At 35.2% G+C, this 23386-nt stretch overlaps 1 protein-coding gene across 1 annotated transcript in view; it reads right to left on the bottom strand.

Annotated features, from left to right (window-relative positions):
- CLSTN2 (calsyntenin 2) overlaps positions 1-23386 on the bottom strand; it is a gene marked incomplete at its 5' end in the record, with an annotated part of 68932 nt that overhangs the window by 40222 nt on the left and 5324 nt on the right. The window contains 2 exons of the mRNA XM_009700714.1: positions 22067-22188; positions 22778-23026. Of these exons, the coding sequence (XP_009699016.1) occupies positions 22067-22188; positions 22778-23026 (371 nt within the window). The remainder of the gene's footprint in view (positions 1-22066; positions 22189-22777; positions 23027-23386) is intronic.

Below are 23386 nucleotides of genomic sequence, written 5' to 3'. Positions count from 1 at the left end.
ACAAACCAACCTTCAGAGTATAGAAACTGAAAAGAATTACAAAAATCTAATGGTAAACCTGTATTCATTAAGTGTAGAAAAAGAAAGGAGGGGGAAAAAAACAGAAAGACATCTCTTAGCTTCTCATTTTGCAGTCCCCTGATAAGGTCTTGCATGATATTATGGCTGGTCCTTTTCCATCAGAAACCATTCTATTTTGAAATATATCTGGCTATTCACCTGGATAGATTTTTCTCCCATCTTACTCTTAGAAGGGACTAGACTACTCTGTACTGTACCTAAAGACTTTTACATTACTGTAAGATTGAGAGATGACTGGGTGGGGAAGGATGTGTTAAAAACAATTTAATGGTTCCATACTTTCTAACTGTTAGTTGTACATACATATGTTTGAATGTATAATATATATAAATATGCATATGCATGCATATACACACAGACTTAGGGTTTTTTAATTACAATATAGAGTGAAATAAATTTGAAAATAGGCTTGCAGAACAGTTATGGATTTCCAGTGTTTTAAAATGAAAAGGGAACATTGTTTTAAAAATGTCAACATCGTATAATCACTAAAATGAATAAACCCCAAACAGCTCGTATCAATGTGAATATTTTCTTAGACCAATTTGTAGTATTCTAGTAGTTGTGAGTCTCTTATTCTAGTTGTAAAGACTTCAGGGTACTTTCACAGCTTGTATCACAACAAATCAATTAAAAAAAAAAAGCTAAAAAGGGAGAAATTATCGGGGCTTCCAAAGGTATATAAAAAGTTTTCAGAAACTACATACTTAATAACTGAGTTGGACTGAAATTGAAACTAAACTATAGAAGTCAAACATCACTAACAGAAAACTGATAACTCTTAACTATACTATTAAATAGAACTATTATAGATATTCCTTCAACTATCTAATAACAAAGTTTTGGTAGGTAATGTAAGGTAAAATAATATGTATAAACTGTTATAATGATCCCATAAAGAAATATTCATGCGATTAGGAAGTAACATGTTGATTGTTCTTCATCAGTGAGAAAATTTTTCCTGGCCATTAAACTCCGTTTCTCCACCTCTCTCTCCCTCAAGTAAATAAGCCTAGCAAACATTATTTGAATATAGTGTTCTGAATTGGGCCCCCTCTCTTTCCAGGCTTTCTAGGTTGAGGAGTGGTCTTTAAATGAGGGTATATAATGGGCACCCTGTTTCAGAAGCAATATTCCCTTCTCATAAGGCTGTCAGATACTGATGCCCAATGAAGGAGGCAGCACTGATTTCAGCAGAAGTTAGGAAGCCGTCAGGTGAGTAGACCAGTTAAAGAAGCATTTAGCAACTTTCTCTACTATTGTTTAAATAATAAAAAAAAAAGATTCCATTTTGGCTGCTCTTTGTTCTTCTAATACTCATTACCTTTAACAGAAAGCTTTACTGAACAGTAACTCATACTGGTAGTGTTATTTTACTTTTTTCCTTTTTCCCCTTCCCCTTTTTTCTATTAATTAACACCTCTTGATCATGAACTAACAAAAGGCAGAAAAGTACCCTGATGTAAGGTCAAACAGCACTTAGTAGTCCAACAGTTTGTCAGAATTTGTGATCTCAAAGGAGTATTAGGTAACTGTTTTGTTTTCAGCCCTCTTAAGAAGAAGAGTCTACTAGGTATCAGAAAATGTTCACTGTACAAAAAAAGCCCACAGTCATCAGACTTTCTTCTTAGCATTTTATAAAATATTCTTCTAGCAGTGGCTAAAAAATTCAAAATCTTCATTGGGACAAATACAAGTCTTCCATAAATTCATTCATTTCCATGTGCATTCTACACAGTAGAAGTTCCCACAAGAAAATAAAACATAACATGGTAGAAAATTAAAACGAAAGAACCCACAGTAAATACTCAGGGTCCACTCTGCACATCAGTATCACACACAACAAGCTGTAGTGTAATTATGCATGCTGCCCTTTCCTTCAAACTAGTTTTCCAAATGTTATAAAGCATACATTTGAGGCTTATACAGCACCCAGTTGAAGTTTTATGCCTGGTGTTCCTGACATCACAGAACTTCTGTAAATCTCAAAAGAACTACTCAAAATTTGTCAATAGATGATGAGCTCACTGAATCTCTTAAAATCCTGCATCCTTACTAAACCAAAACATTTTTCTTTAAGAATACTCAGTTGAATATTTGTGAATTGCACATTCATTCATCAACAGCGTAGCAGGAAATTAAAAGGTGAGTTAACTATAAATACAGAAGTGTTTATCAGACATAGATAAACTCTATATTGCTCACACCTGAAGTAGGTAATTTCTGCTTAGCTTTTCACACTCGACTAACCATAACCAATTATGACCAATTACGTGCTTTCTGATCTCTTTGATTGAGTTACGATATTTTTGACCCATACACTTTATAGCTCCTTCTCCCCTGTCTTTATGGATTATAAAAATAAATATACAGGCCACAAGTCACCTGGGGCTAGAGGAAGGGGCGATGATTTAATTTACCTAATTTAAGTGTTAAAGTTGGGTGTGCATTTTAAATGTGTCTCCTCTTCATAAAACAGGTAGCTAAATTCCCTGTAGAGTCAATATAAAAAAGTACATTACTTTGAAGACTTTCAACGGGACTTCCAGTCTCCTCAGGTTTCATCAACAGAAAATCTTCAAAAGCTCATTTAGTGACAACATTAGGCAGTTAAAATGGAGGTCTAAATTTGGTGTCTTGAGCTAGGCTGAGGTGACCCCAACCTGATCTCACCTCTTAAAAACAAGCACATAGTATGATCGAAAATAATGCATTTACCATCTGTTTACATTCTTTATACAATAACAAAAGTTCAGCTTCAGAGTTAATGTAGCTGTGTACAGCATTAAACCATTATAAAATTTTGCAATCACATTCCAGCAAAATGGAAAAAATAAAGCCTTGTATTATCTAAGTATACCATGTGCAGTCCTAACAATTACAACAAGCTTTCTCAGCTTCTCAGTCTAATATAATGCTTATCACAATTTTTCAAACTAGACACATCTTAGTCAAATGCTGAAAGATAGCTTAAGTGTGGCACTCCCATATTTGTAGCATTACTACTGGGAAAATTCACATAATACTTTCAGGTTAGAGAAGGCTAAGAGGTCTATTCATCATTAGATAGGAACTCTATACATACTGCGCAAACCTAAATATATACCAATAGTATGAGACCATGGAACATTTCCTCTGCAATTCCTGCTCAAAAATACACCAAATATGCAGATAAGCTCTGGTAAATATCTTACAGAAACAAGATTTGGTAAGTTTCAGGAGAAAAAGTAGTAATGGATGCCACTAAACTTAGGAAAACTAGAACCCATTTGAAATACTACTTACTATAAAGGTTATTACTAAGGCTTATAAATCTGTATGAAAAAACTCAAATAATTTATAAAATGAATACTTACCAAATTTTAAATCTTGTTCACGTTATTTGCTTTTAGCTAATTTGTGGTGCTAAATCAATAATAAAAAATAAAAATACACACACAAGAACCACCAAACTCATTGCTACCTTATAGGTCCATGCTCTACAATTACCACCTTCTTCACATCAGTAATACAAGTGACAGTCTAAAATTAATTTTAACAAGTGCTTAAATAATGCTAAAACAAGAATGAGGAATGCTAACCTCATGTTGTTTTCAAATAAGCCATCCCTTTTACCCCTTTTTAATTATTTGGAAAAGTTTTAAGTAAACTTGAAAAATCAGTATCAACACAAGAAGAATTTACTCTCTGTAAACCAGTATTTGGCCAGTGGAAACTTCTTCTATTACCAAAGCCAGAAGATGATCTACAAAAGAAATCTGTGGTTTTTTAAAAAAACAAAGATTAGCATTTGATCAGTTCCTGTACATGTAATATTTATGGATGAAAAGAATTATAATTTCCCAGTTCTGTTAACATGGGAACTTGAACTATGCTCTTTGCCAGTTTTATTCAAAAGATCATCCTACCCATTCATACCCATACCCTTTTTAGTAGACAACCTAAAAGTAGCGTTATATTGGACACCCTCGCTGCTTCCCAAATGTTTCCCATTTTAAAGGGCACAGTTCTTCTGATGTTCTGTGTAAGGTGCTGTGAGATCTAGCAGTTAATAGCATGGGTACTGCTATTTATTTGTAGACCACACCAACATTGCACAAATGAGTTACCTGCACATAGAAAAGAATAACTAAAACTATTAAGGATAATGCAAAGAACTGTGCTTCAGAAATGCAGCATAGCCACTGTCAGCATAGATTTGCCCTTTGAAATCTACTGTTGTGGAAAGAAGGGAAAGAAAGGGAAGAAAGAGGCATTATACCTCCCACCAAGAAATTCTGCAGCTTGTCAGGCTCAATAAAATATTTCCATAGTCCTATCAGGGCGGGAAACAGCTTCTCTCCAGATGGAAAGAATGATCAATATTCTGAGATGAATGTACTTTCTACTTAATAATGAAAAATGGTAACATTTTTTAAAATCAAGTTGAATCAAGCCTTATCTAACTGAATCTGAGGAATAAAAAGAACAACCAAAATCTTAGCCAGGATAAACATTACAAGCTTAATTTTCTGCCTCCAACTTTGAAGGACTTATATGATTTGTTTTGTTTATTTATATAGCAGATATTGAGTTAGGCTGTGATTTGTCAGTATAGATTTTCTCTTAAACATCTCTTTAAATTACAGAAACTACTATAACGTTATATATCCAAATGTCTATATAAATGATTAGAGATTAACAAAGACTTGTGGAGATAATGTCTTTGAGACTTATTCACAAACCAAAGACATTATTACTACTTAAAAAATAACATTAAGAAAAAAAATTTAAAATTGCCAGATCCTTTGACCTCCTACCTAACTGAAATAGCCCAAATATCTCATTTATTTCATCGTCTGAGACCTGAAATCTGATTGAAATTTTATAGAAGTTTTCAATTAAATTTTTGAATTTTGACTATTAATGCTTTTACAAAGCACGAAACTGTTTTATTTCCAAAAGGTACACATTGTGATCATGAATACATCAATCAGAAGTGACCAGATAGATTAGGGATAATGTTTTCATGTACATTGAGGCCCAAATTGTGTTAGTCTTACATTCTTGCATTATTAATGTATTTTCTAAAATTGATGAATAACCAAAATTAAAAAGTGGGGGCTTTTGAGCAAACTATCTTCAAAGATAGTTGAAATGAAGTTTTGGTCTGTGAGTTTATTCCCACCTCAAGACAGCATACATAGAATTCTACTTTATTTCACTCATCATTCATCTTTGAATCTCATCTGGAATTTGAACCACTTTCTCTGATCTCCCGTGTCTACCTTCTGCTCAGATGACACATGCAGGGCTTCTGCCTGTTAGATATTTCTATTAAGAGATTAGCAATGAACTTAGTTTTCACTCTTTGGAGGGCTCAGTGATATGTATGGTCTGCAAATGGAGTTCTGGTCATAAACTAAGTGAAATACACATATAACCAGCCTCCTGAAACATTATTTGCTAGAAAACCAAGGAAATACATTCCCTTATGCTAATAATACTTAATTAAAAAAAAAGACTATGAGTGTTAATACAAAATGAGCCCTCCTATCCTTTGCAATTACTTTTCAAATATCAATATACTGGATTTTTTCAGTTTGCTTTCTAAACACCTGACTGAAATACTAATGCTCAAATGTTAAAGGTTACATGTAAGTCAGGTGTCTTGACTGCCTGCTGCTCCAAGCACTGAGATTTCAGGCAGCTGAGAAGTCTGGCCATACTCCTGAAGGGTATTCAATAATGGAGCATAAGGACGTTGCCCCAAGAAAAAAGAGGTTGTTACAGTTCAAGCTATGATGATATATCCTTCGCTTGCTGTTGGTGTCTGAACAAATATAATACATGTTTCAGTCAGTTATTTAGACATGTTATGAAGGTGCAGAGAGTGTGATTAATGCAGACTAGACTCCAGAAACCAAGCAAACAGGCTAGTTGTGGCTTGTTTGTTTTTGAGGGGAAACACTTGGGCTCAGCTCTGAAAACCAGATTCTGAAGAGACCTCCTCCTGCTCCTTTCTCTCACACATTCCCACCTATGTGCATCACTCACTTCGTTAGACCAAAGCACTAGAATCCCCTTACCTATTCAAATCCCACAGGAAGTGCTATGTACTATTTTTCATTCATGAAATAAATATCCAGTCTTGATACCTCAGTCCTCACTTACCACTTGGAAAATACCAGGATTCCTGGGTTGGGCAGTCTGCATACAGAAGAAAGCCCACCAGAATACTCCCCTGGGCTACTGACCCCTCTATTGCTTAAAATGGTACTGCTGGCTCTTTGAAGGCTTTCCATCACCTGGCAAATCCCTCTTCAAAGGCTTGCTATCTCTGAAGGAAGTGTTGACACTGCTTGCAAGCTTGCAAGGGTTGCTTTAAATGTACTCAGCAAAGGAAGATAGAGCTGAGACAGGCATTAAACACCCTTTCACAATTTTCACATTTTGGGCAAGCTGATTTACTTGAAAGATATTTGCTCTGTTGAAGGTGCACAGTGCAAATCAGAGATAAAAGAATTTCTGCTCTTACACAACTCTCACATTAAATTGAGAGGATGTCTCCAGAGAATCACTTAGTGTTATTCGTATGGGAGCCCACCACTATAATAATTTCGAATATTGCTGTTGTCTGAGCTGGAGGTAGCTATAACTGCAGAAAGACACGTAAGAAATAGATGCTTCTTCCCCATACAGATTAGTGTTGTATTTACTTCAATTCCTGCAGGCAATTAGGACATAATGCAGAGAAAAGCAAATGCTGTTTTGTTTTTATTGCAGATAAAAGGTAGCAATGAGTCATACTTGGCTACCTTAATTTCTGTAAAGTGAAGAATGCTTGTATATCCATGCTTCTGTATTTATACCCAAAGATAAGTCAGGAAATTATACAACCCAAATATTATGCATATCTCTTTACTGAAATGGTAACTGCTGGGCCTTTAATTACATAGCTGGCATTTTGCAGACAGGCTGATTATATGTTGTATACCATACATAGGTAATTAGTTATCAGCTATATTTGTGACTTTGCCAGAGAATGTTGTTATTTAGTCAGTATAGAGCTTCCTTTCAGTACTAATCACAGTCATATTCTTAGTGCTTTTATGGGAGGAAACAAGTCAGCATTGAGGGCCTGCATCCCAGAATAGTTCTGGCTTGACGTTAGAGACATGAAACAAATAGACTGTGGGAAGGAATTTTCAATATCAGTGTTGCACAAACCTTAAAAGTTTTATGGATATCCTTAAAGTAATTATCTAAAAGTTCAAACATTTATTCACAGTTGAGCTGGCTGAAATTTTCCCTGTGAAGCACTGTTTTGCTGACTGGAAAATGGCTGCTGGATGACAGACTTCTTCCTAAAATACAATTACTATTGCGAGAAATTGGACAACTAGTTCTTCAGGAAAAACAAACAAACAAAACACACAACACTGAAAAATATGCCTCTTTATGTTTGCCAAAATGTGAGAAAAATGGTTCAGGTGTTTTCAAAATTGTATGTCACTTTTTTAAAGAAAAAAGAGGAAAACAAAATCTGAATATTGAGGACAAAACATCCAACATGCTCCCCTAAAGTATATTACAATTGACACAAACCAATTCATATGGAACTCTTACAAGAGCAGGTATTTCCTCTTGACATTCCTAGAACCTTTGGCAGGGCCAGAAGGTCATTTGGGTTGAAAACTCCATCCCTCATGACAGAATTTTGAAAATAAAATATCCCTCAAATGAAAGTACCCCTCCAATACTTCTTTTTGATATCTTCAATACCAAAAAGAAATAAGGTCTTATTTATCTGCAGTTTTGTTGCTTCTCATTTTGCTGTGATTCTGCTGATAGCAACTTCACAATTAACAGAAGGAATGGCAGATACCAAGTGATTCAGTTTTCCTCAGGTATCTCAGCAGTACAGTTTGCTTTCCCCAAATGCTCTCATGTTATTCTTCAGTAAAAATTTATTCTTTGGAAACAAAGCACAGACTTTTGTATGGCAGCATCAACCTGTCTCCACTTTCTGTACTCATTTTCTCCTTCTTCCTATCTATGGTCATCCTTTTCCTCCCTTGTGTCTTTAGCTCATCCTCCTGCATCTTCCAGTAGTTCTTTCATTTTTATGCTTTCATAGCAAGAACTAAAGCTCTGTCTGTATTTCTCTCTTGTATGATTCAGAGATCCTCAAGTTCCACATGTCCTGTTGCTTCACTGCTACTTTTTTCCCTTCCAATATGCCCAGTCAGACTCAGGAGCCTGCTTTATGCTTTTTGAAAGGTACTACTCCTCATGGAAAGGATTAGACTGAATTTGCATTGCATTTTTTGTAAAGTACTCATCAACTCATGATCAACAACAGCATTTTAGTGTTTGCTGCTACATTCCATTCAGGGACTGGAAATCACATGTGCCCTATTCAAATATAGTGTGCTGAACCCAAAAATTAATTTATAAAACAGATTAAGTATGCATAGGGATAAGGAAAAAGTGGCTATGAAGTGATCACAGACCAATAAGCATTCTTTAGCTTGCGTCTTAAAAAGTAATTATGACCAAACAGATGTAAGTCATATCAATAGTAAAAGTAACTCTGGCCAATAATTTTCCCATGTGCCATAAAATGAATGTACATCTTGCAGACCAAAATGCCCCAAAGAATTCTGATTTAGCCTATTCATTGCTATCAAGACCATAAATCCCATAAATCATCATAAATGTAGGTAACTCCAAAAGGTAACTGGAAACACACAAGGTCCAATTCCAAACTTGGATACAGAACTTTTGTTATTCCCTATATACTACAGCTATTAAAATTGGGAATTTTGCATGCATGAGACACATTTTCAGTTGTATGACCTTTTTGCTTCCTTCTAAACAATGAAACTGAGATCAGAATTTGGTTTATGTATGTACAGCATGACATATAGGTATATTACACTCAGCAACTGAAGAATATTTGAAATATTAACGAATGATACCCATGTATGATTACAGTACTATCTCAGAATTTACTTTACTTGCCCAAGGCTGGTGATTGCTCTGCTTAGTTTGTTATTAATATCCACTATAGCACCAACAAGCCTGAGCAACTTTATACCATTGCACAGGGAATACATGGTCTCATGCTCTTTCTGAAACCTAACTTTTATTCTGTGATCAAAAATTATGTGAGATGACTGAATTTTTTTATAATTTTGTACAGAAAGCTTTATGGAAATTAAATTCACATAAAAATGCCTTCTCTCCCTTTTAATCAGATAAGTAGCAGACTTACGGGTATTAATGGATGGCAGATGAAACCATTACTATAAAATAAGACTTCACTTTTTTAAAAAAAATAATTCTCAGGTTTGCCTTTTATGAAAAAAAATAATTTAAGTACATATTTTGATATGTAATCCTGTATCTCTTGTCTATCTGTACCTGGAGGTGTGTAAAGGAGATCTGTATCTCCTTTTGAGATTTCTTTTTACTTGTACTTGTGAAGTATCACAAAGCATCTTCTGAATCATAAGCTTTAAGTATTATTTTTTTCATTTAACACTTTTTAACATCTTTCATTTTAGCTCTACAAGAAAGATTCTGAAGTTCCTGAAAGGGCTTGTATATCAAGTGTTTCCTGATGAGTAAACATGACTGAAGGGTGTGAAGACAGGATGCGCCTAGTGTGAGAAATCACATTTACACTCTATCTGTCATACCAAAATCACAGCTGAAAGCATAGCTAATTTATTATCAGAGAAAAGGCAATTGTCTAGGGCAGACAACTATCAAAGTGAATCTATGAGAGCATCAAAGAGTGTGGGGCTGTGTGCTCCCCTCAAGTGCACAGCAAGCATACACCCACCCATCCCTTAGCGCACAGGAACTGTTAATTTTTATGTAGCATTCCCGTTGCTGATTCAGTTAAGAGGACAGCTTCACTGACTATACAAATTAACAATGTGCTTCAAATTTAGAGTATGGCACATTGAAAAAATTACAGAAAAGCAACATTTGCATTTCTTCTGGCTACTAAAAAAACATTTGTTTGTATTATGATTTTCAAATTATGAGTTAAGACACCATTAATGCATGAAGTCATGCAGGTTTTATACTCTGTTACCCTAGACATAATCTTCATTTCTAATGCATACAAATACATATGATACATCAATAGACGGTGTGGATAATTCAACGTAGTAAAGCTTTCATTTAAGTTTTCTGAGGTGATAATTAAAATAACCAGCTGTACTGAAATTTGGAAATTATAACAATAAAATAAAAGTTTTTTAAATTTTTGATGACCTATTCTATTTTAAAATACAGCTGTGAAAAATACCTCATGTGCCTTCGGCTCAAATACAGACACTCTGCAACTGACTATGCAGCACACATCTGTCCTATTAAACTACTATTTCAGTTTAAAATTATTGTAAGATGCCCTTAAACTATAAGCACATGAATATTTTTGCTGCTACCAGAGCTATTATGAATCTGGAGACTGATGGACAGAATTTTTGAAGGCATGAAATTCAAGGGACACATTTTTCACAGAAGTCATATCAATAACAGAGATAAACACACTTTTTCATACCAAAGCTTAAAAGTATCACTTCCACAACTTGGAACTCGGACATTTCTAGCAGAACCTGGTATATTTAGTGTGCAAATTTCAGGAAGTATTGAATCGTTGATCTTTTCTTTCATATTTTCAAGTAAATATTACTTCATGTAAAGCCAACAAAATTTAGGAATTAAAGCAGGAATAAGGTACTGGAGTCTACATCATTTTAAAGGACAAAGGTTTTTTTGGTGGATGATTCTAAGATACTTTAGTCCCTGTATACATCAAGAACTGATTCATTGGCTTGAAGGACTGAAGAAGGTTTTCAAATGCTGAAAAAATGGCTAGTCACCCAACTGTCAAGGTCATGAGGCACCTACTTAAAAGTTTTTCAACATTTCTGACAAAAAAGTTCAAGAGCATGTAAGAAATCAGAGGATGACTTCATTTCTTGAGCCTTTATGAAAAGTTGTGTTGTGAACAATTAAACAGGCTTTATTCTTTTCCTGAAAACTACTAAGACAAGCAATTAAAAGATTTGCAGAAAACCCTCTCTCATAAGATTCTACCAGTCTACCAAAACTATGTGTTTCCATAAGTCCAAGCCATTGCTATGAGCAACACAAAACTGAAAGGTAGGTGAGAAAGGCACGGTTGTATTTTAATTAGCTGGTGATTAACGTGGGTGCAGATTGATTTCTGGGCTGATTCTTGATGCCTACATTCCAAAACAAAACAAACCGCTTAACATGTATGAAAATTGCAACTGAAACTTTAAATTAGAATGGCTTTTATATGTAAGTATGTAGATAGTTTACTGAAAACCACTGTAACTGCCTAAATACTTAAAGACGAGTCCTTAGGTAAATGGAATGCCAGCTCAGGGCTGCGTATTTCTGAAATCAAAACATCATTACTCCACTTGAACTAGAAGGTGACAGTCAAGGAAGGGAAGAACAATACTGCAAGGAATCCAAGTATGACTTTCAGAAAAGTCTCCTACAGCAGTTAACTGAAGGAAACTGGACGTTTCCTGTTACCTTTGCATACAAAGTAGTATGGTCTTCTATGGCATACACCCTAGAGTTAGACTGAGAAAATAATTTTCTGTTTGAATTGTAATACATTTAACTGCGATCCCAATTCTTCTTCTATTTACTTTGGCTGAGCACTGGGTGATAAGTTACTGCAAGAATCTTCATTACATCAGCCACATTCAGTTAAATACTCAGAACACAGAAGATGAAGACTGACTTTGAAATCAGGGTCTCTGTGCTGGCCACGGACCATTACAGGAAACCCTTATTTGGGAGTGCATCCAAATCCGATGATGTCAGCTGAGATGCCTCAGTGAGAGAGAGCTTAAGGTCACTTATGCAAAGAATAAAAAATGCCATGCAGGCTCTGTATCCAATTACAACAACAACAGTAAATTGCTCTGAACAAATTTGAGTCCACAGGTTAATTGGAGTAAACAAATCAAAAGGGAAAAAGCTGAATTTGTAATAAAAAAATGATTGTAAGATTGGAAAAGAACTTAGCAAGACCCTGAACTCTAACTGCTTGAAAAAATGCAGTAAAATTCTTCAGTGGCTTGAATATCACTAATTGTCCATTTGGAAGAACATTAGTGCAGGGCTTGGAAGACCTGTGCACTATCAGCCTGTAGCTTTTCATCTATTTTTGAGCAGGTCTGAGTAAACTAGGAATAGGAACTTAACTGGCTGCTGTGAGGATACTTTAAATCTTGGAAGGCATGCTATAATATGATAGCAGAACTTTGTGCAACAATGTCATAGTGATGTTTCTTTTTTGAAATTTACTTGCTGATGTAGGATTTTTATGACTTTAATATGCAAATGCTAGAAAAAAGTAATACTAATAAAAATATTACAGTTATCAATAATAATAATAAAGCATGTCAGTAATTTCCCTGAAATTATGATTCAATAAAGTTGCAATTTTTAACATTAAAGTTGCGCTTAGAAACTTACAGTTTCATTGGAAAACAATTTCTGCCAATCGAAAATTCAAGTGAGGATCCTGCTTTTGCCTGCCTAGGAAGCTTCTGTAGGGTTCATTTCCTGCTCGCAAAGACTTTGCGACACTAAAGTAAAAAATGCTTTTAAGACATGAAATTATTCATAACGATTTCCATTTTCTAGCCAGCACTAATAATACTACTAAACTATAAATGGATTCACAATAATTTGTGACATAATCAAGGCTGAGATGCTGGTTAATGTTAAATTTTGAAGTAATTCTGGCTCTGTCATGCTCTGACAAAGCTCACAAATCCAAACAGAACTTGAATCTAATGGGTGGCATTGAATTAAAAATTTGCACAGTTATCCTGACCTCATTTAAAAGCTGCTGATGTTCCCTTTACTCTTACAGAGCATATATTTGTTTGGTAAGAAAGCAAAGGTTTAGATTCCCAGTGCAGCAGCAGTTTCACTGAGAAGAACAGGGCGGATTTACACCAGCGGAGGCACTGGCTTATAAGCTTTGCAGATGCTTAATGCAGCCCTCAGGAATTTTTTACTTTCTGCAGCAAATAAGCCCACTAATATCATAATAGTTCAACATGGCCAATAGATATCAATTCTCCGGAAAGTCTGGTGAATACAGAAAGTGTTTTTTAAATCTATGTCTTAAGACAGTCAATATCTTCAAAAAGCAGAGCTCTTTGCGAAAAGTGAAGTTGATCTTTCTTCAAAATCATGTAAATCACAAACACTTGGTTTACCCACCACAGTCATTCTTAATATCTCCCAAGAGTTCTGGAAATAAGAAAACTGGTTTTGATGATCTAGGGAGGTGGTATAGTGAGAACTGACAAATCCATACTAAGGCTAAATGCCTCCTACAGTCTCAGGTGTGGAGTTGTTTATATGGTCACTTTCACATGACAAATTACTGGTACAAGTTTCATTAAACCATTAGCAATCATAATAATATATTTTAAAAATATTAGACATTAATTAGAGAGTCACATATAGCAAGGTTGGAAGGAATTTTAAGAGGGCATATAAAGTCCATCTCTCTCTGCCAAGGTTGCACCAAGTACACTGACTACAATCTGAATAATAAGAAAATAAAATTTAATGGGCAAAATATAAAAAGGGAAGATTAGTACATCAAGTTCTACTTCCATTTTAACACACATTTCAGTAGCAAAGAATTTGATTTCTGTAAGCTTCAGTTTCCTAGTCTAATAACAAGTTGGATTTACAGACAATACAATAGGAAGATTTCCATTCATTTTGCCAAGCGTGGTAGACTGAATTCGCTGGAATCTGACCTTAATGTGATCTACCAATTCATTTGCCAGAATCTTACATTATTAATATTATGCTCTTCTCAAACCAGCACCTGTTCTTGAGCTGTGTAAATGACTCCCTCTTGCCACTAATTTTGCTTTGGATATTGGCCAGAAAAGTTTTCCCTGTAAGGCCATGCTATTTCCTACTGCCTACCAACCTCTATTCCATAACAAGAGACTCCATTAACCTCAGAGAAACACATGCCCTGAGGTGTCTTTTGCACATAGTCACCAACCTGGCAGTATAAGCAGCTGCGTGCCCTGTGGCCTAATGGACTTCAATAATCAATGATGAGCTTCACGAAACTCTTACATGTCATACCTAGCATTCCCATAGCACAAGAAAAAAAAATCCTGAAATGAGGAATTTTTTTTTTTCTTGTCTTATTGGGTGCAAGAAAATAACTACATTAGAAAATAAGGTATTCAGCTTTCAAATAAGAACCTTTCTATATAATGCATGTTCACTGTTGCATTGTAACAACACTGTAGTGAAGCATAAGAGTTTGCAAACTAATTTGCACACAAGCTGTGAGCTGCTTTTGTAGCCTTGAAACTCGTAATGTGTAATATTTACTCTCACAATAGGTTTCAAAAATATGGATGGCTTAATTATAGCTTTAAATAATGAAATTCCTTACTCATACTGACAGATAAAGCACCTGAAAGCCCTGATTATGTACCGTAGCTGCAGCATGTCTTTGTGCTGTCATGCTGTAACTTCAATGTGTCTTAGTAAATTAGATCCGTAGGTCTTTCATGATGAAATAATTCTGCTATAATCCACCTTTCTTGTTGCTAAATTGCATCAAGAGAGCATGTCAGTTCAGGAACACTTGATGACTACAGTTAGGCAGCACTCTCTTTATTTTTTAACTTTATACTATAAAACTGCTCAGTTATGCATTTTTACACACTTGTTCATCACGTGCTTAAACATACGCATTTCTAGGCTTTGCTATTGCCAAAAGACTATCCAGATGTGGAAGGTAAATCCATGCAAAAACACCACCATGCTTTCTTTCTGAACTGCGGACATCCAGAAACCATGTCTCCGAGGCTGACATAAACAGCTCATGCATATAGATAAATGAATTTGTGTTTATTGACAACACACGCTATTCATCTCCTAACCTGCATTTGGAAGCATAAAGATGTCAGTCCTACCTTTGTGAAATGCTTTAAACACCACCTGAATGCTCCAAAGCCAACCTGCTTTTCTTGAAAGATAAACAACAGAGGCCCTAGGAAATTGTGCAAGTAATAGATTTTGCTCTTCAGCAACGTTTTCAAAACCAGTTTGTGCATGTTTTGTACAAACTCTGGTGGCATAACTAATAAATCAGGGACAGTGTGAAATATAAATATGAAAAGTAGCCGATAAATAAGAAAACCAATGTGACTATTCACCTTCACACGCATAGCTTGCTTGGGAATTTCTGTTCTAGGGTTTATATTTCTAGAGTTTCCAGAGTACTGTAGAAACAAGGCAAGTTAACAGACACCTTAATCCAGCTTTAGGCATATTAGTAATTCCACATCAAGATATTCTCTGTATAAGAAATTAAATTGATTTCGAGGCCTTCCCACAGTATGCTTTAAAAGCGTAACACTTCTCATTATTTCCTGCTGCTATAGCCAGTTTCTTTTTTTTTTTGTTTCTCTGATTTGATCGAAAAATAGGTGTCTCGGGGCCTAAAGGCCTTGCTGGTTGCAATAGTTCTAACTTCCCTAGGTAACGAGCATAACCACATATGTGAATAACAGTTTCCCATGTCAGAGCCAAAAGACAACACATAATAGGTATCGAATTCAGAAGAGTTGACCTAGCTCATCTTAAGTCTTTGGGAACAGTAGGCCAACATGAACAGGTATGAAAATCCTATACCATTATAAAAAAACTGACGTTGTCAGAAAAATGAGAAAACTGCAAAATGCAAAATACAAATACATGGAAACATGTCCAAATAATCTGAAGTAAATGCAAATAGATGAATTCTAAAGTATTTTCTGCAGGCAGCTCGGTTGCTCCTTAAGAGTCACAGAAGTTTTACAGAAGCACAGAGCAGTCACTGCATTTCATACTGGGCTGGTCTGAAGAAAACAGAAATGCACAAAACCAGGCCAATTAATAGGGAATAGTTCAGAGCTGGTCCAAAGGAATTTTTGTATGTCATAAAGCAAGTTCTTGCCAGTCACTGTGATTTGTTTGTCAAGATTTGCTTATTAGCAGTGATATTGCAGTTGCATTAAAAATCTATATTAAACAAGCTTCTTTCAATTGGAATCTCAAAGAATATTTTCAGCAGTTATCAGCACTGATGACTCATCCTTGTGTTAGCAAAAGCTGTTCAGAAGCAAGATGCTGAATAAAAATGTGCCAAAATAGCATTTCAAGATGGAAACTGGCAAATAAACTGTGTCAGAACAGACAGGCCTATAATGTAAGACACTTGGGGTGCAGTGGATGCTGCAAAGACTTTTTAAGTCCTGGAATTATTTCATCTCTGTTGCAGGATTAGCATGATTCATTTATCTCTTACTGGCTGTATATCAAAACACCTAACTTACTTCTTTCTGTAGTTTTATTAAAGATGTATGCACAGAGCAGTGCAGGTCTGCATACCAGTTTGTAAAGTAAGTGATTGACAGCACAAGAAACTCTTTTAAGCTTCAAGTAAAATTGAACAACTCCATCATAAAGAAAAAGTTAACTTTCATCAGGGCATCATGTTGGAAAGTATAGGATTGATAAGCCTGAGGTCTTTTATTTAGATGTGAAATTCAGTACTCAGAGATGATGAAAGCTTCTGCCCATCTCCTCTGTGTACCCTTAACCCTCTGGGACTGAGAATATCGTGTACGTTCCATAAATACTCACTCATTTTCTTTCTCTCTGAGCCTCTCAAGAAGGAAGCTGCTTAGGGCTTTCATAATGTGAATGATTGTCTTCTCAAAACTAGATTCACACAACTAATCTATTTCTAAAAATCCAGTATATAAGAACAACTTTCACTCATAAATGTAATTTAATGGAAATAGTTAATTTAACCAAGAAAAGTCCAGATACCAAATCCCTTTCATTTTGCCCTCTTATCATATAATATACATTTCTTCAAAAGTCAGTTCCTGCTCTATCATGTCCTTGCACAGTAGCTTATTTTAAGAAGTAAATGAGAACGAAGGATTTGACTAGACAAGACTCCTTTCTACAGGTAGAAGACCCTGTTGCGTGTGGTCAGTGAAGTGGTTAAATCCAAATGGAGGCCTTGCCTTGATCCTTTGGCATCAATGTGCACACACAGAAATAGAATGCATCATATTCAGATTTATCAAAACATCTTTCTCTAGTTCCTATTATTAAAGTAATTGTTTAGGGCTTTTCTACAATGAAAAGCACTGCAGGCTTATTTTGGATTATTCAAAGCAATTTATCTCATCTTAGAAAAGAAAAAAAATATAGATAAACACGCAGAAAGTTATTGCTGACTTAGAATGACTGCAGATCATGCAGTGCATTCCCTGTTTTTTAACGAGATCAATACCAATTTTGCCCATGGGCTGGAAGACTATTTTTAGGATGATAACATGGGTATAAAACAGAAAACAATTTTCCGTTGTGAATAAAAACAAGTACATGAAAAAAATTGTTCATCCCTGGCTAAGATCCCTTCTCCCACTCAAAAAAGTTAAATTAGGGGAAGGAAAAATACCTGTTGGCTTGACTATCCTTGGTATTACTATGAGAAATGTAATATCCATGATGAACATAGTGCGAAATACACTGTGCATTGTCCTATTTAATGTTATGTTTTCCACTGTCACCAAATGCTTGAATGCCTTGGTTCATTATTCAAACTATTATTTTGATTTGCTTCTGTGTGGGCTATAGAAAACAACAGTTAAAATGCACAGAAATTGAGAGAGAGTTCTCATTATATTAACCAGAAATAGGGAACACACAAGAATTGTCACTTATAACAGAAATTTGAGGATCAAAAGAGGATTTTCCTGTGGATGACAACGAGAGGAAGGGGCACTAGTTTGAACTTTTACAACAGAGTTGCTAACAGAGGTCTCCGAAGTGCTTTTGAAATATCTTTACATTGAAAGAAAAAGAAGTAAGACGACTTGATTTTTTTTTTTTTTTTAACATCTGTAGGGTGAAATTCTGCCCTTGTCAAAATCAATGAATGTTTTCACACCGATTTCAACAGAACATCATTTCTAATACACAGGATTCAATTATAAATGGATCTCTTTTGCAGTCCTAGTACACTTGCATCAAGGAATTTGACAAGGCTGGACGTAGCACCAGTGGCTGAAGGGAAACGTGATCAGAGATGTAAGTTAAGAAGTTCACCAACTCACGAGTCTCCAAGGGTACTTTTGTGCTGTATGGAGCTCAGAAAGCTCAGCCTCCTACCAGACCCATCCCACGTGCAGTTATGTCCTGTGTGCAAAAGGAGGCTGTACAATCTGATCATTTTCTTAATACCACTTGCACGTCCATAAGGTGAGCATATAGGCATATGAGCATCCCAATAGAAGGGAACCCTAAAATAAATCATCACAAGTTTCTAAAAAAAAACAAAGAAACAACTTTTATATTTCATGTTATTCTTTGGTGGCCCAAATTTATATTTGGCTGCCTAAATCATTCACTTAAATTCAGATCTATGTTTCTACCCGTTTGAGACAATTAGATGACGATTTAGGTGCCTTTTACTGACTTTGGTGACAAAACTTTTTGTAACAGGTTCTCGGGTTTAAAGAGTGTCTTACAGTTAAGTATAAGAAAAGAAATGATAAAAAAGTTGACAAACACATTGTGATACTCAATTTAAACTTTCGCATAGTAAACCTCAGAAAAAAGGTAATGATTCTGAAACAAAGGAAACACCTGCACTTCCAAGGATATGGGAATAAGTAAAAGGAAAGAACAACCTCTATAACAATATAAGCAATATATAACAATAAGCTCACATTCTTGGCCAGTGCGTTGAAGGACTGAATAGTCTTGTGGACTAAGTAGAGCCTAAAGCAGCTGGTATAATAAATTTTACTACTCTGCAGTAAAAATTATAAATGATTTCACTAGTTTATGCTTCACCCTGTTCCAAGGTCACTGGCTTTCTCCCAGCAAAAACAAGCTACAGATTGTTGTCACAATCATAAAGTGAGCTCAGCAATAAAGAACTCTTCTTACTCTACTACAGCTGTGCTTGGTACCAACCCTTGAACCGTCTTCCAGAGTCATATACGCAATGTTGTCTACAGCATCCCATAAAAAAGTGCAGTGCAGGCAGTGAGAAACTGTACAACAGTTAGGTACAGCTTAATTCCCGTGCTTTTTCAAAAAAAAAAACAAAACAAAGGAATTTGAGGATATGCTACTGCAGAATGAACAATTCTGAAGGTGAGATTTCCAGAGGTATTTCAGTATCTAAATATGCAAATAATCAACTGGCAGGATTTTCAGAAGTGTCTACAGCACTTAATCTACTTTTGAAAATCTAGCCCTAGCTTCTCTTCATATTGAGATCCAGAGGAGTTTGTAGTGGAATGCTAACTTGCTTTTTGATGTGGTTTTAAGACATCCTGTGCTTCCTAAGGTAGACCACTCTAGGTAGATAGTTAGAAGCTGGTGTAATTTTACGACTTTGAAGTGAAAATTTATGACTGCCTTGTCTTCAAAACCATGCAAGTTTCTTACCAGCCCGTTATTCACATGTTTTATTTTCAGTTTCTTTTAATTTATTCTAACATATATTGAAGAGGTGAAGAAGCAATCTTTACCAGGCCCCTTCATGACAAAACTTACAACAGTATCACCATGAGAATATAAATTAATCATCACGGAAGTCTGGTCCCATAACCCATAACAAACTTCACTTATACTTTAATCTTACATTCTCTTTCAGTTAGAAAGAGCAGTTGAAAATATACTGTGGAAATCAATTGTCCGTAGCTGAATGAAAGGAAATAAATGATGTGACCTAAAAAATCTTTTCTATCTCTAGTTTCCACCATCTAGGAGTTTTCAATAGTAGTTAGGAAGGTTCTCCCTTCAGTGCCTAACTACAGCTCAACTTTTCTGTAGTGTTACAGTTTGGGAGCATATTTTAGCTTACACAAATGATTATTGGCAGACAATGAAATACAGAGTTCAGAACCAAACAATAGAAATTAAAAGAGTTCATGTATCAGGCACTACTTTGGACTGCCTTTAGTATATGGTCTTGCTGAGATGGCTTCAACAAAATATCTTCTCTCCAGAAACATAACTCAGAGTACAATCAATTGAATCTTAAAATATCTCCAAGGACTTATTTAGTCATCCCTAGTTGAAATCTTTGGGTTCCTGTCACCAGATATTTGGGATTCTACTTAAATGTCAGCCGAAGATGTGAGAAGCTGTCTGCTGGTGCAACTCCCCTACGTTTATTAATTTCAGACAAAATCTTTAGACTTGTCCAAGGTATTCTTTATCCCTACTTAGAGAAAAAATAACACTTGTAATTAACTAGTTAGATACACACACTCTTAGCATGTTGTTTTCAAACAATGCACCCTTAAATTCATACACATCTCCAAAATCAACGGACAATCCAGAATTAGATTTCTGAGATGAGCAGCACTTTCTGCAAGGAAATGATACTGTCAAAGTAGAAACATAAAGAGTATATGTTGCTCCTCAATGACATGGATGCTAATCAAATTCCAGTGCAAGGCTAATCACACACAAAAATTTGCTTGATATGAAAAAACAGTAATTCAGGGTACACTGTCTTTTTTGTGATAAAAGAAAGAAAAAGATAATTGGCATTCCCATACTTTCCAGTTTATGTCATTTTTCCTGACTATTTTTTTAGAAGTATGGAAATGATATGGAGAAAGTAGAGTAAGAATAAAGTAATTGTAGATAGCAATAGAGATGAAAAAGTTCTTTCACATAATCAAATACATCCCCTGTCAACAGAAAATTATCATTGACAGTACATTTTCCAGTATTTTGTCACAGCTAAGTTACAAGAGTTACTACACACAAATTTCATTTATTGAGGGGCCATTAGTCCTTTCTCATTGTAAGGATATAGAAGAGAAGTTGATTGCGTTCAACTTTCTAAGTCAAAATACTTTACATAAACTTTGTATTATCATTAATTTAGATGCTTAGTATACAGTTTAGAAATACAAATCCATCTTTAGCACTCAGAACAGCATTATCTGAGCTGACATCAGTTACTAATGACTCGTAATCTTCAATACGATTTAATGTAAATTTACCCCTTTCTAGACACTGTTAAGATTTCATATCAAGTACAGCAGAATGATTCCAAACTGGTTAATGGAAAAGAAAAGCAAGTGCTATGATCATCACGAGGTTTCTCACCACATTCATCTCATAATCACGACAAAGATCACCTTTTTATATGCATTTTGAAGGTGAATTAGGAAAGTAACCATTCCTATATCTACATCTTCAATATCATAGTTTGGACTCAAAGACATGAAGAAACTTTCTTTGAGAAAATAATACTTTGCTGAAGTCTGTCTTCTTTCATTCAAATGATTCTTATCCTGCTTAGAATTAATAAATCTATGAAAGGCAACTCTTAGCTCTTTAATAATAATTTTCTTGCGATATAGTCTTCATAATAAGGAGAAATTACATACAGCACAGCAGATGAAAGTAAAAGTCTGTAGATTAGATTTACAATACATTACAAATGCCTTTCTGTGTGTCAGCATACTCTTTATTGAATAGGTTTCCACCACTTCCATTGTGCTGATAAAGTAGATTTTTTAAAATGATAAACGGAAAAGTTTTAGGGAACTATATGCAATGTCATGTCTCTATCCATTGCCAGAGGATATAAACTTCTACTTACATTTAAAATGACTCAATTAAAAAACCTACTGTATAAAATGACTCAACCAAGTTAACTCATTTATCTCTTTTTATGTGGATCTCAATTAGAGTCGTAACAGTTACAAGTTGCAACATAATTGCAATAGACTTCCAGTTTCCCAAAGCAGTTATACTAAGATTTAGGTTGTTCTCTATGATTTCTAAAGGGGATGAAGAGAAGGATGGGTTACAGATAAAAGAAAACCCCAGGTACCTGATCCAGTTTCCAGTGGAACTCCGCAGGACGAAAGGTGTCGGCCTGATCAAAGTCTTTGCGTAACAGAAATACTAATCGGCAGTTGTGCACGTACAGGGCATAGTGATGTCGGTTCATCTCTGAAAGGAGGGACCAATAAGATCAGTGATCTGAACTATCATCAACACTTGTTTAGGTGAATGTGTCTGAAAGCATTATACACCTAAAATACAAAACCCAACCAAATAAACCCCCCCAAAAGGATTGACTTTTCTCAATATCATGGATCATTATGGTTCTCGGGGAAACCGCATATGGTAAGCAACTTCCTAAATTACGCTGTATTAGTTTTGTTTATGGAAGCGTTATGTCCAAACTAATAAATAAAATCTAAATCAATATTTAATCTAACTAGTTTCAATGAAGAATTAGAACACTTTTTCCCAATCTAAATAATAATAATAATAAAAACCTAATTTAATTATTTTAACAATCAATTGCTACAAAATCTACAGATGCAATCACAGAGATTATCCAAGAAGAGAACCAGTGTTTGAAACTTAGGCAGACATCAGTCCCCACAATAAGTTCTCAAGCCACAATGCTTAAAGTGGCACCATTCGAGCTTAGTCACTTTTTTTTCAGACCAAATTAAATGAGGAGAGACGGTAACACACTACTAACTTTGTTATGCCCTTTGCCTAACATTTTTTCAATACACAGACTCACCTGTCTTGTCAGAGTTGCAGAGAATAGTCTCTTTCTCAGCTCTTAATCCTGGACTAGGTCCGTGTTTCATCCACAGAGTGATGGTGAATTGATCAGTCAAATTCTTCGGGACTATTCCATCTGGGATTTTGGCTCCTTGCTTTCCATCAAATTTAAAAATCATGTCATTGTTATCCATGAGAAGCCCAGCTGTCCAGTTAGTTTTTGCACTAGGAGATGGTAACAGGTCAATGGCACCTGAGGAAGCTCCTGCAAATGATATATAATGAATAACATGATGAGAGACTAATGAAAAAGCTGTGAAGATTAATTTAATATAGGCCAGGGTTCCGATTCACACTCTTTAGATTATTTTTATTACCAAAATGGTCCTACTAGCTTCACTGTCAAATCACATACACATTGATAAAATACCGACCATAGCAAGCCAATAAGAGTTCTCTAAATTAAATATATTGCACAGCAAACTATAGAAAATATTTTGAAGTTACCTTTCTTGAAACTGCTCATTATTTTCTAAAATTCATTGATGACATTTCTTCAGTTGCTTCAAGAACTGCTAAGACTAAACCCAAATTTTCTACATCCAGCTGGGAAGATTTACATCTT

Source organism: Cariama cristata, unplaced genomic scaffold (assembly GCF_000690535.1).
Source record: "Cariama cristata isolate BGI_N322 unplaced genomic scaffold, ASM69053v1 scaffold6915, whole genome shotgun sequence".
Taxonomy (NCBI): domain Eukaryota; kingdom Metazoa; phylum Chordata; class Aves; order Cariamiformes; family Cariamidae; genus Cariama; species Cariama cristata.
The sequence above is the reverse complement of the archived record's forward strand: the minus strand, read 5'-3'. Positions and strand labels throughout refer to the sequence as shown.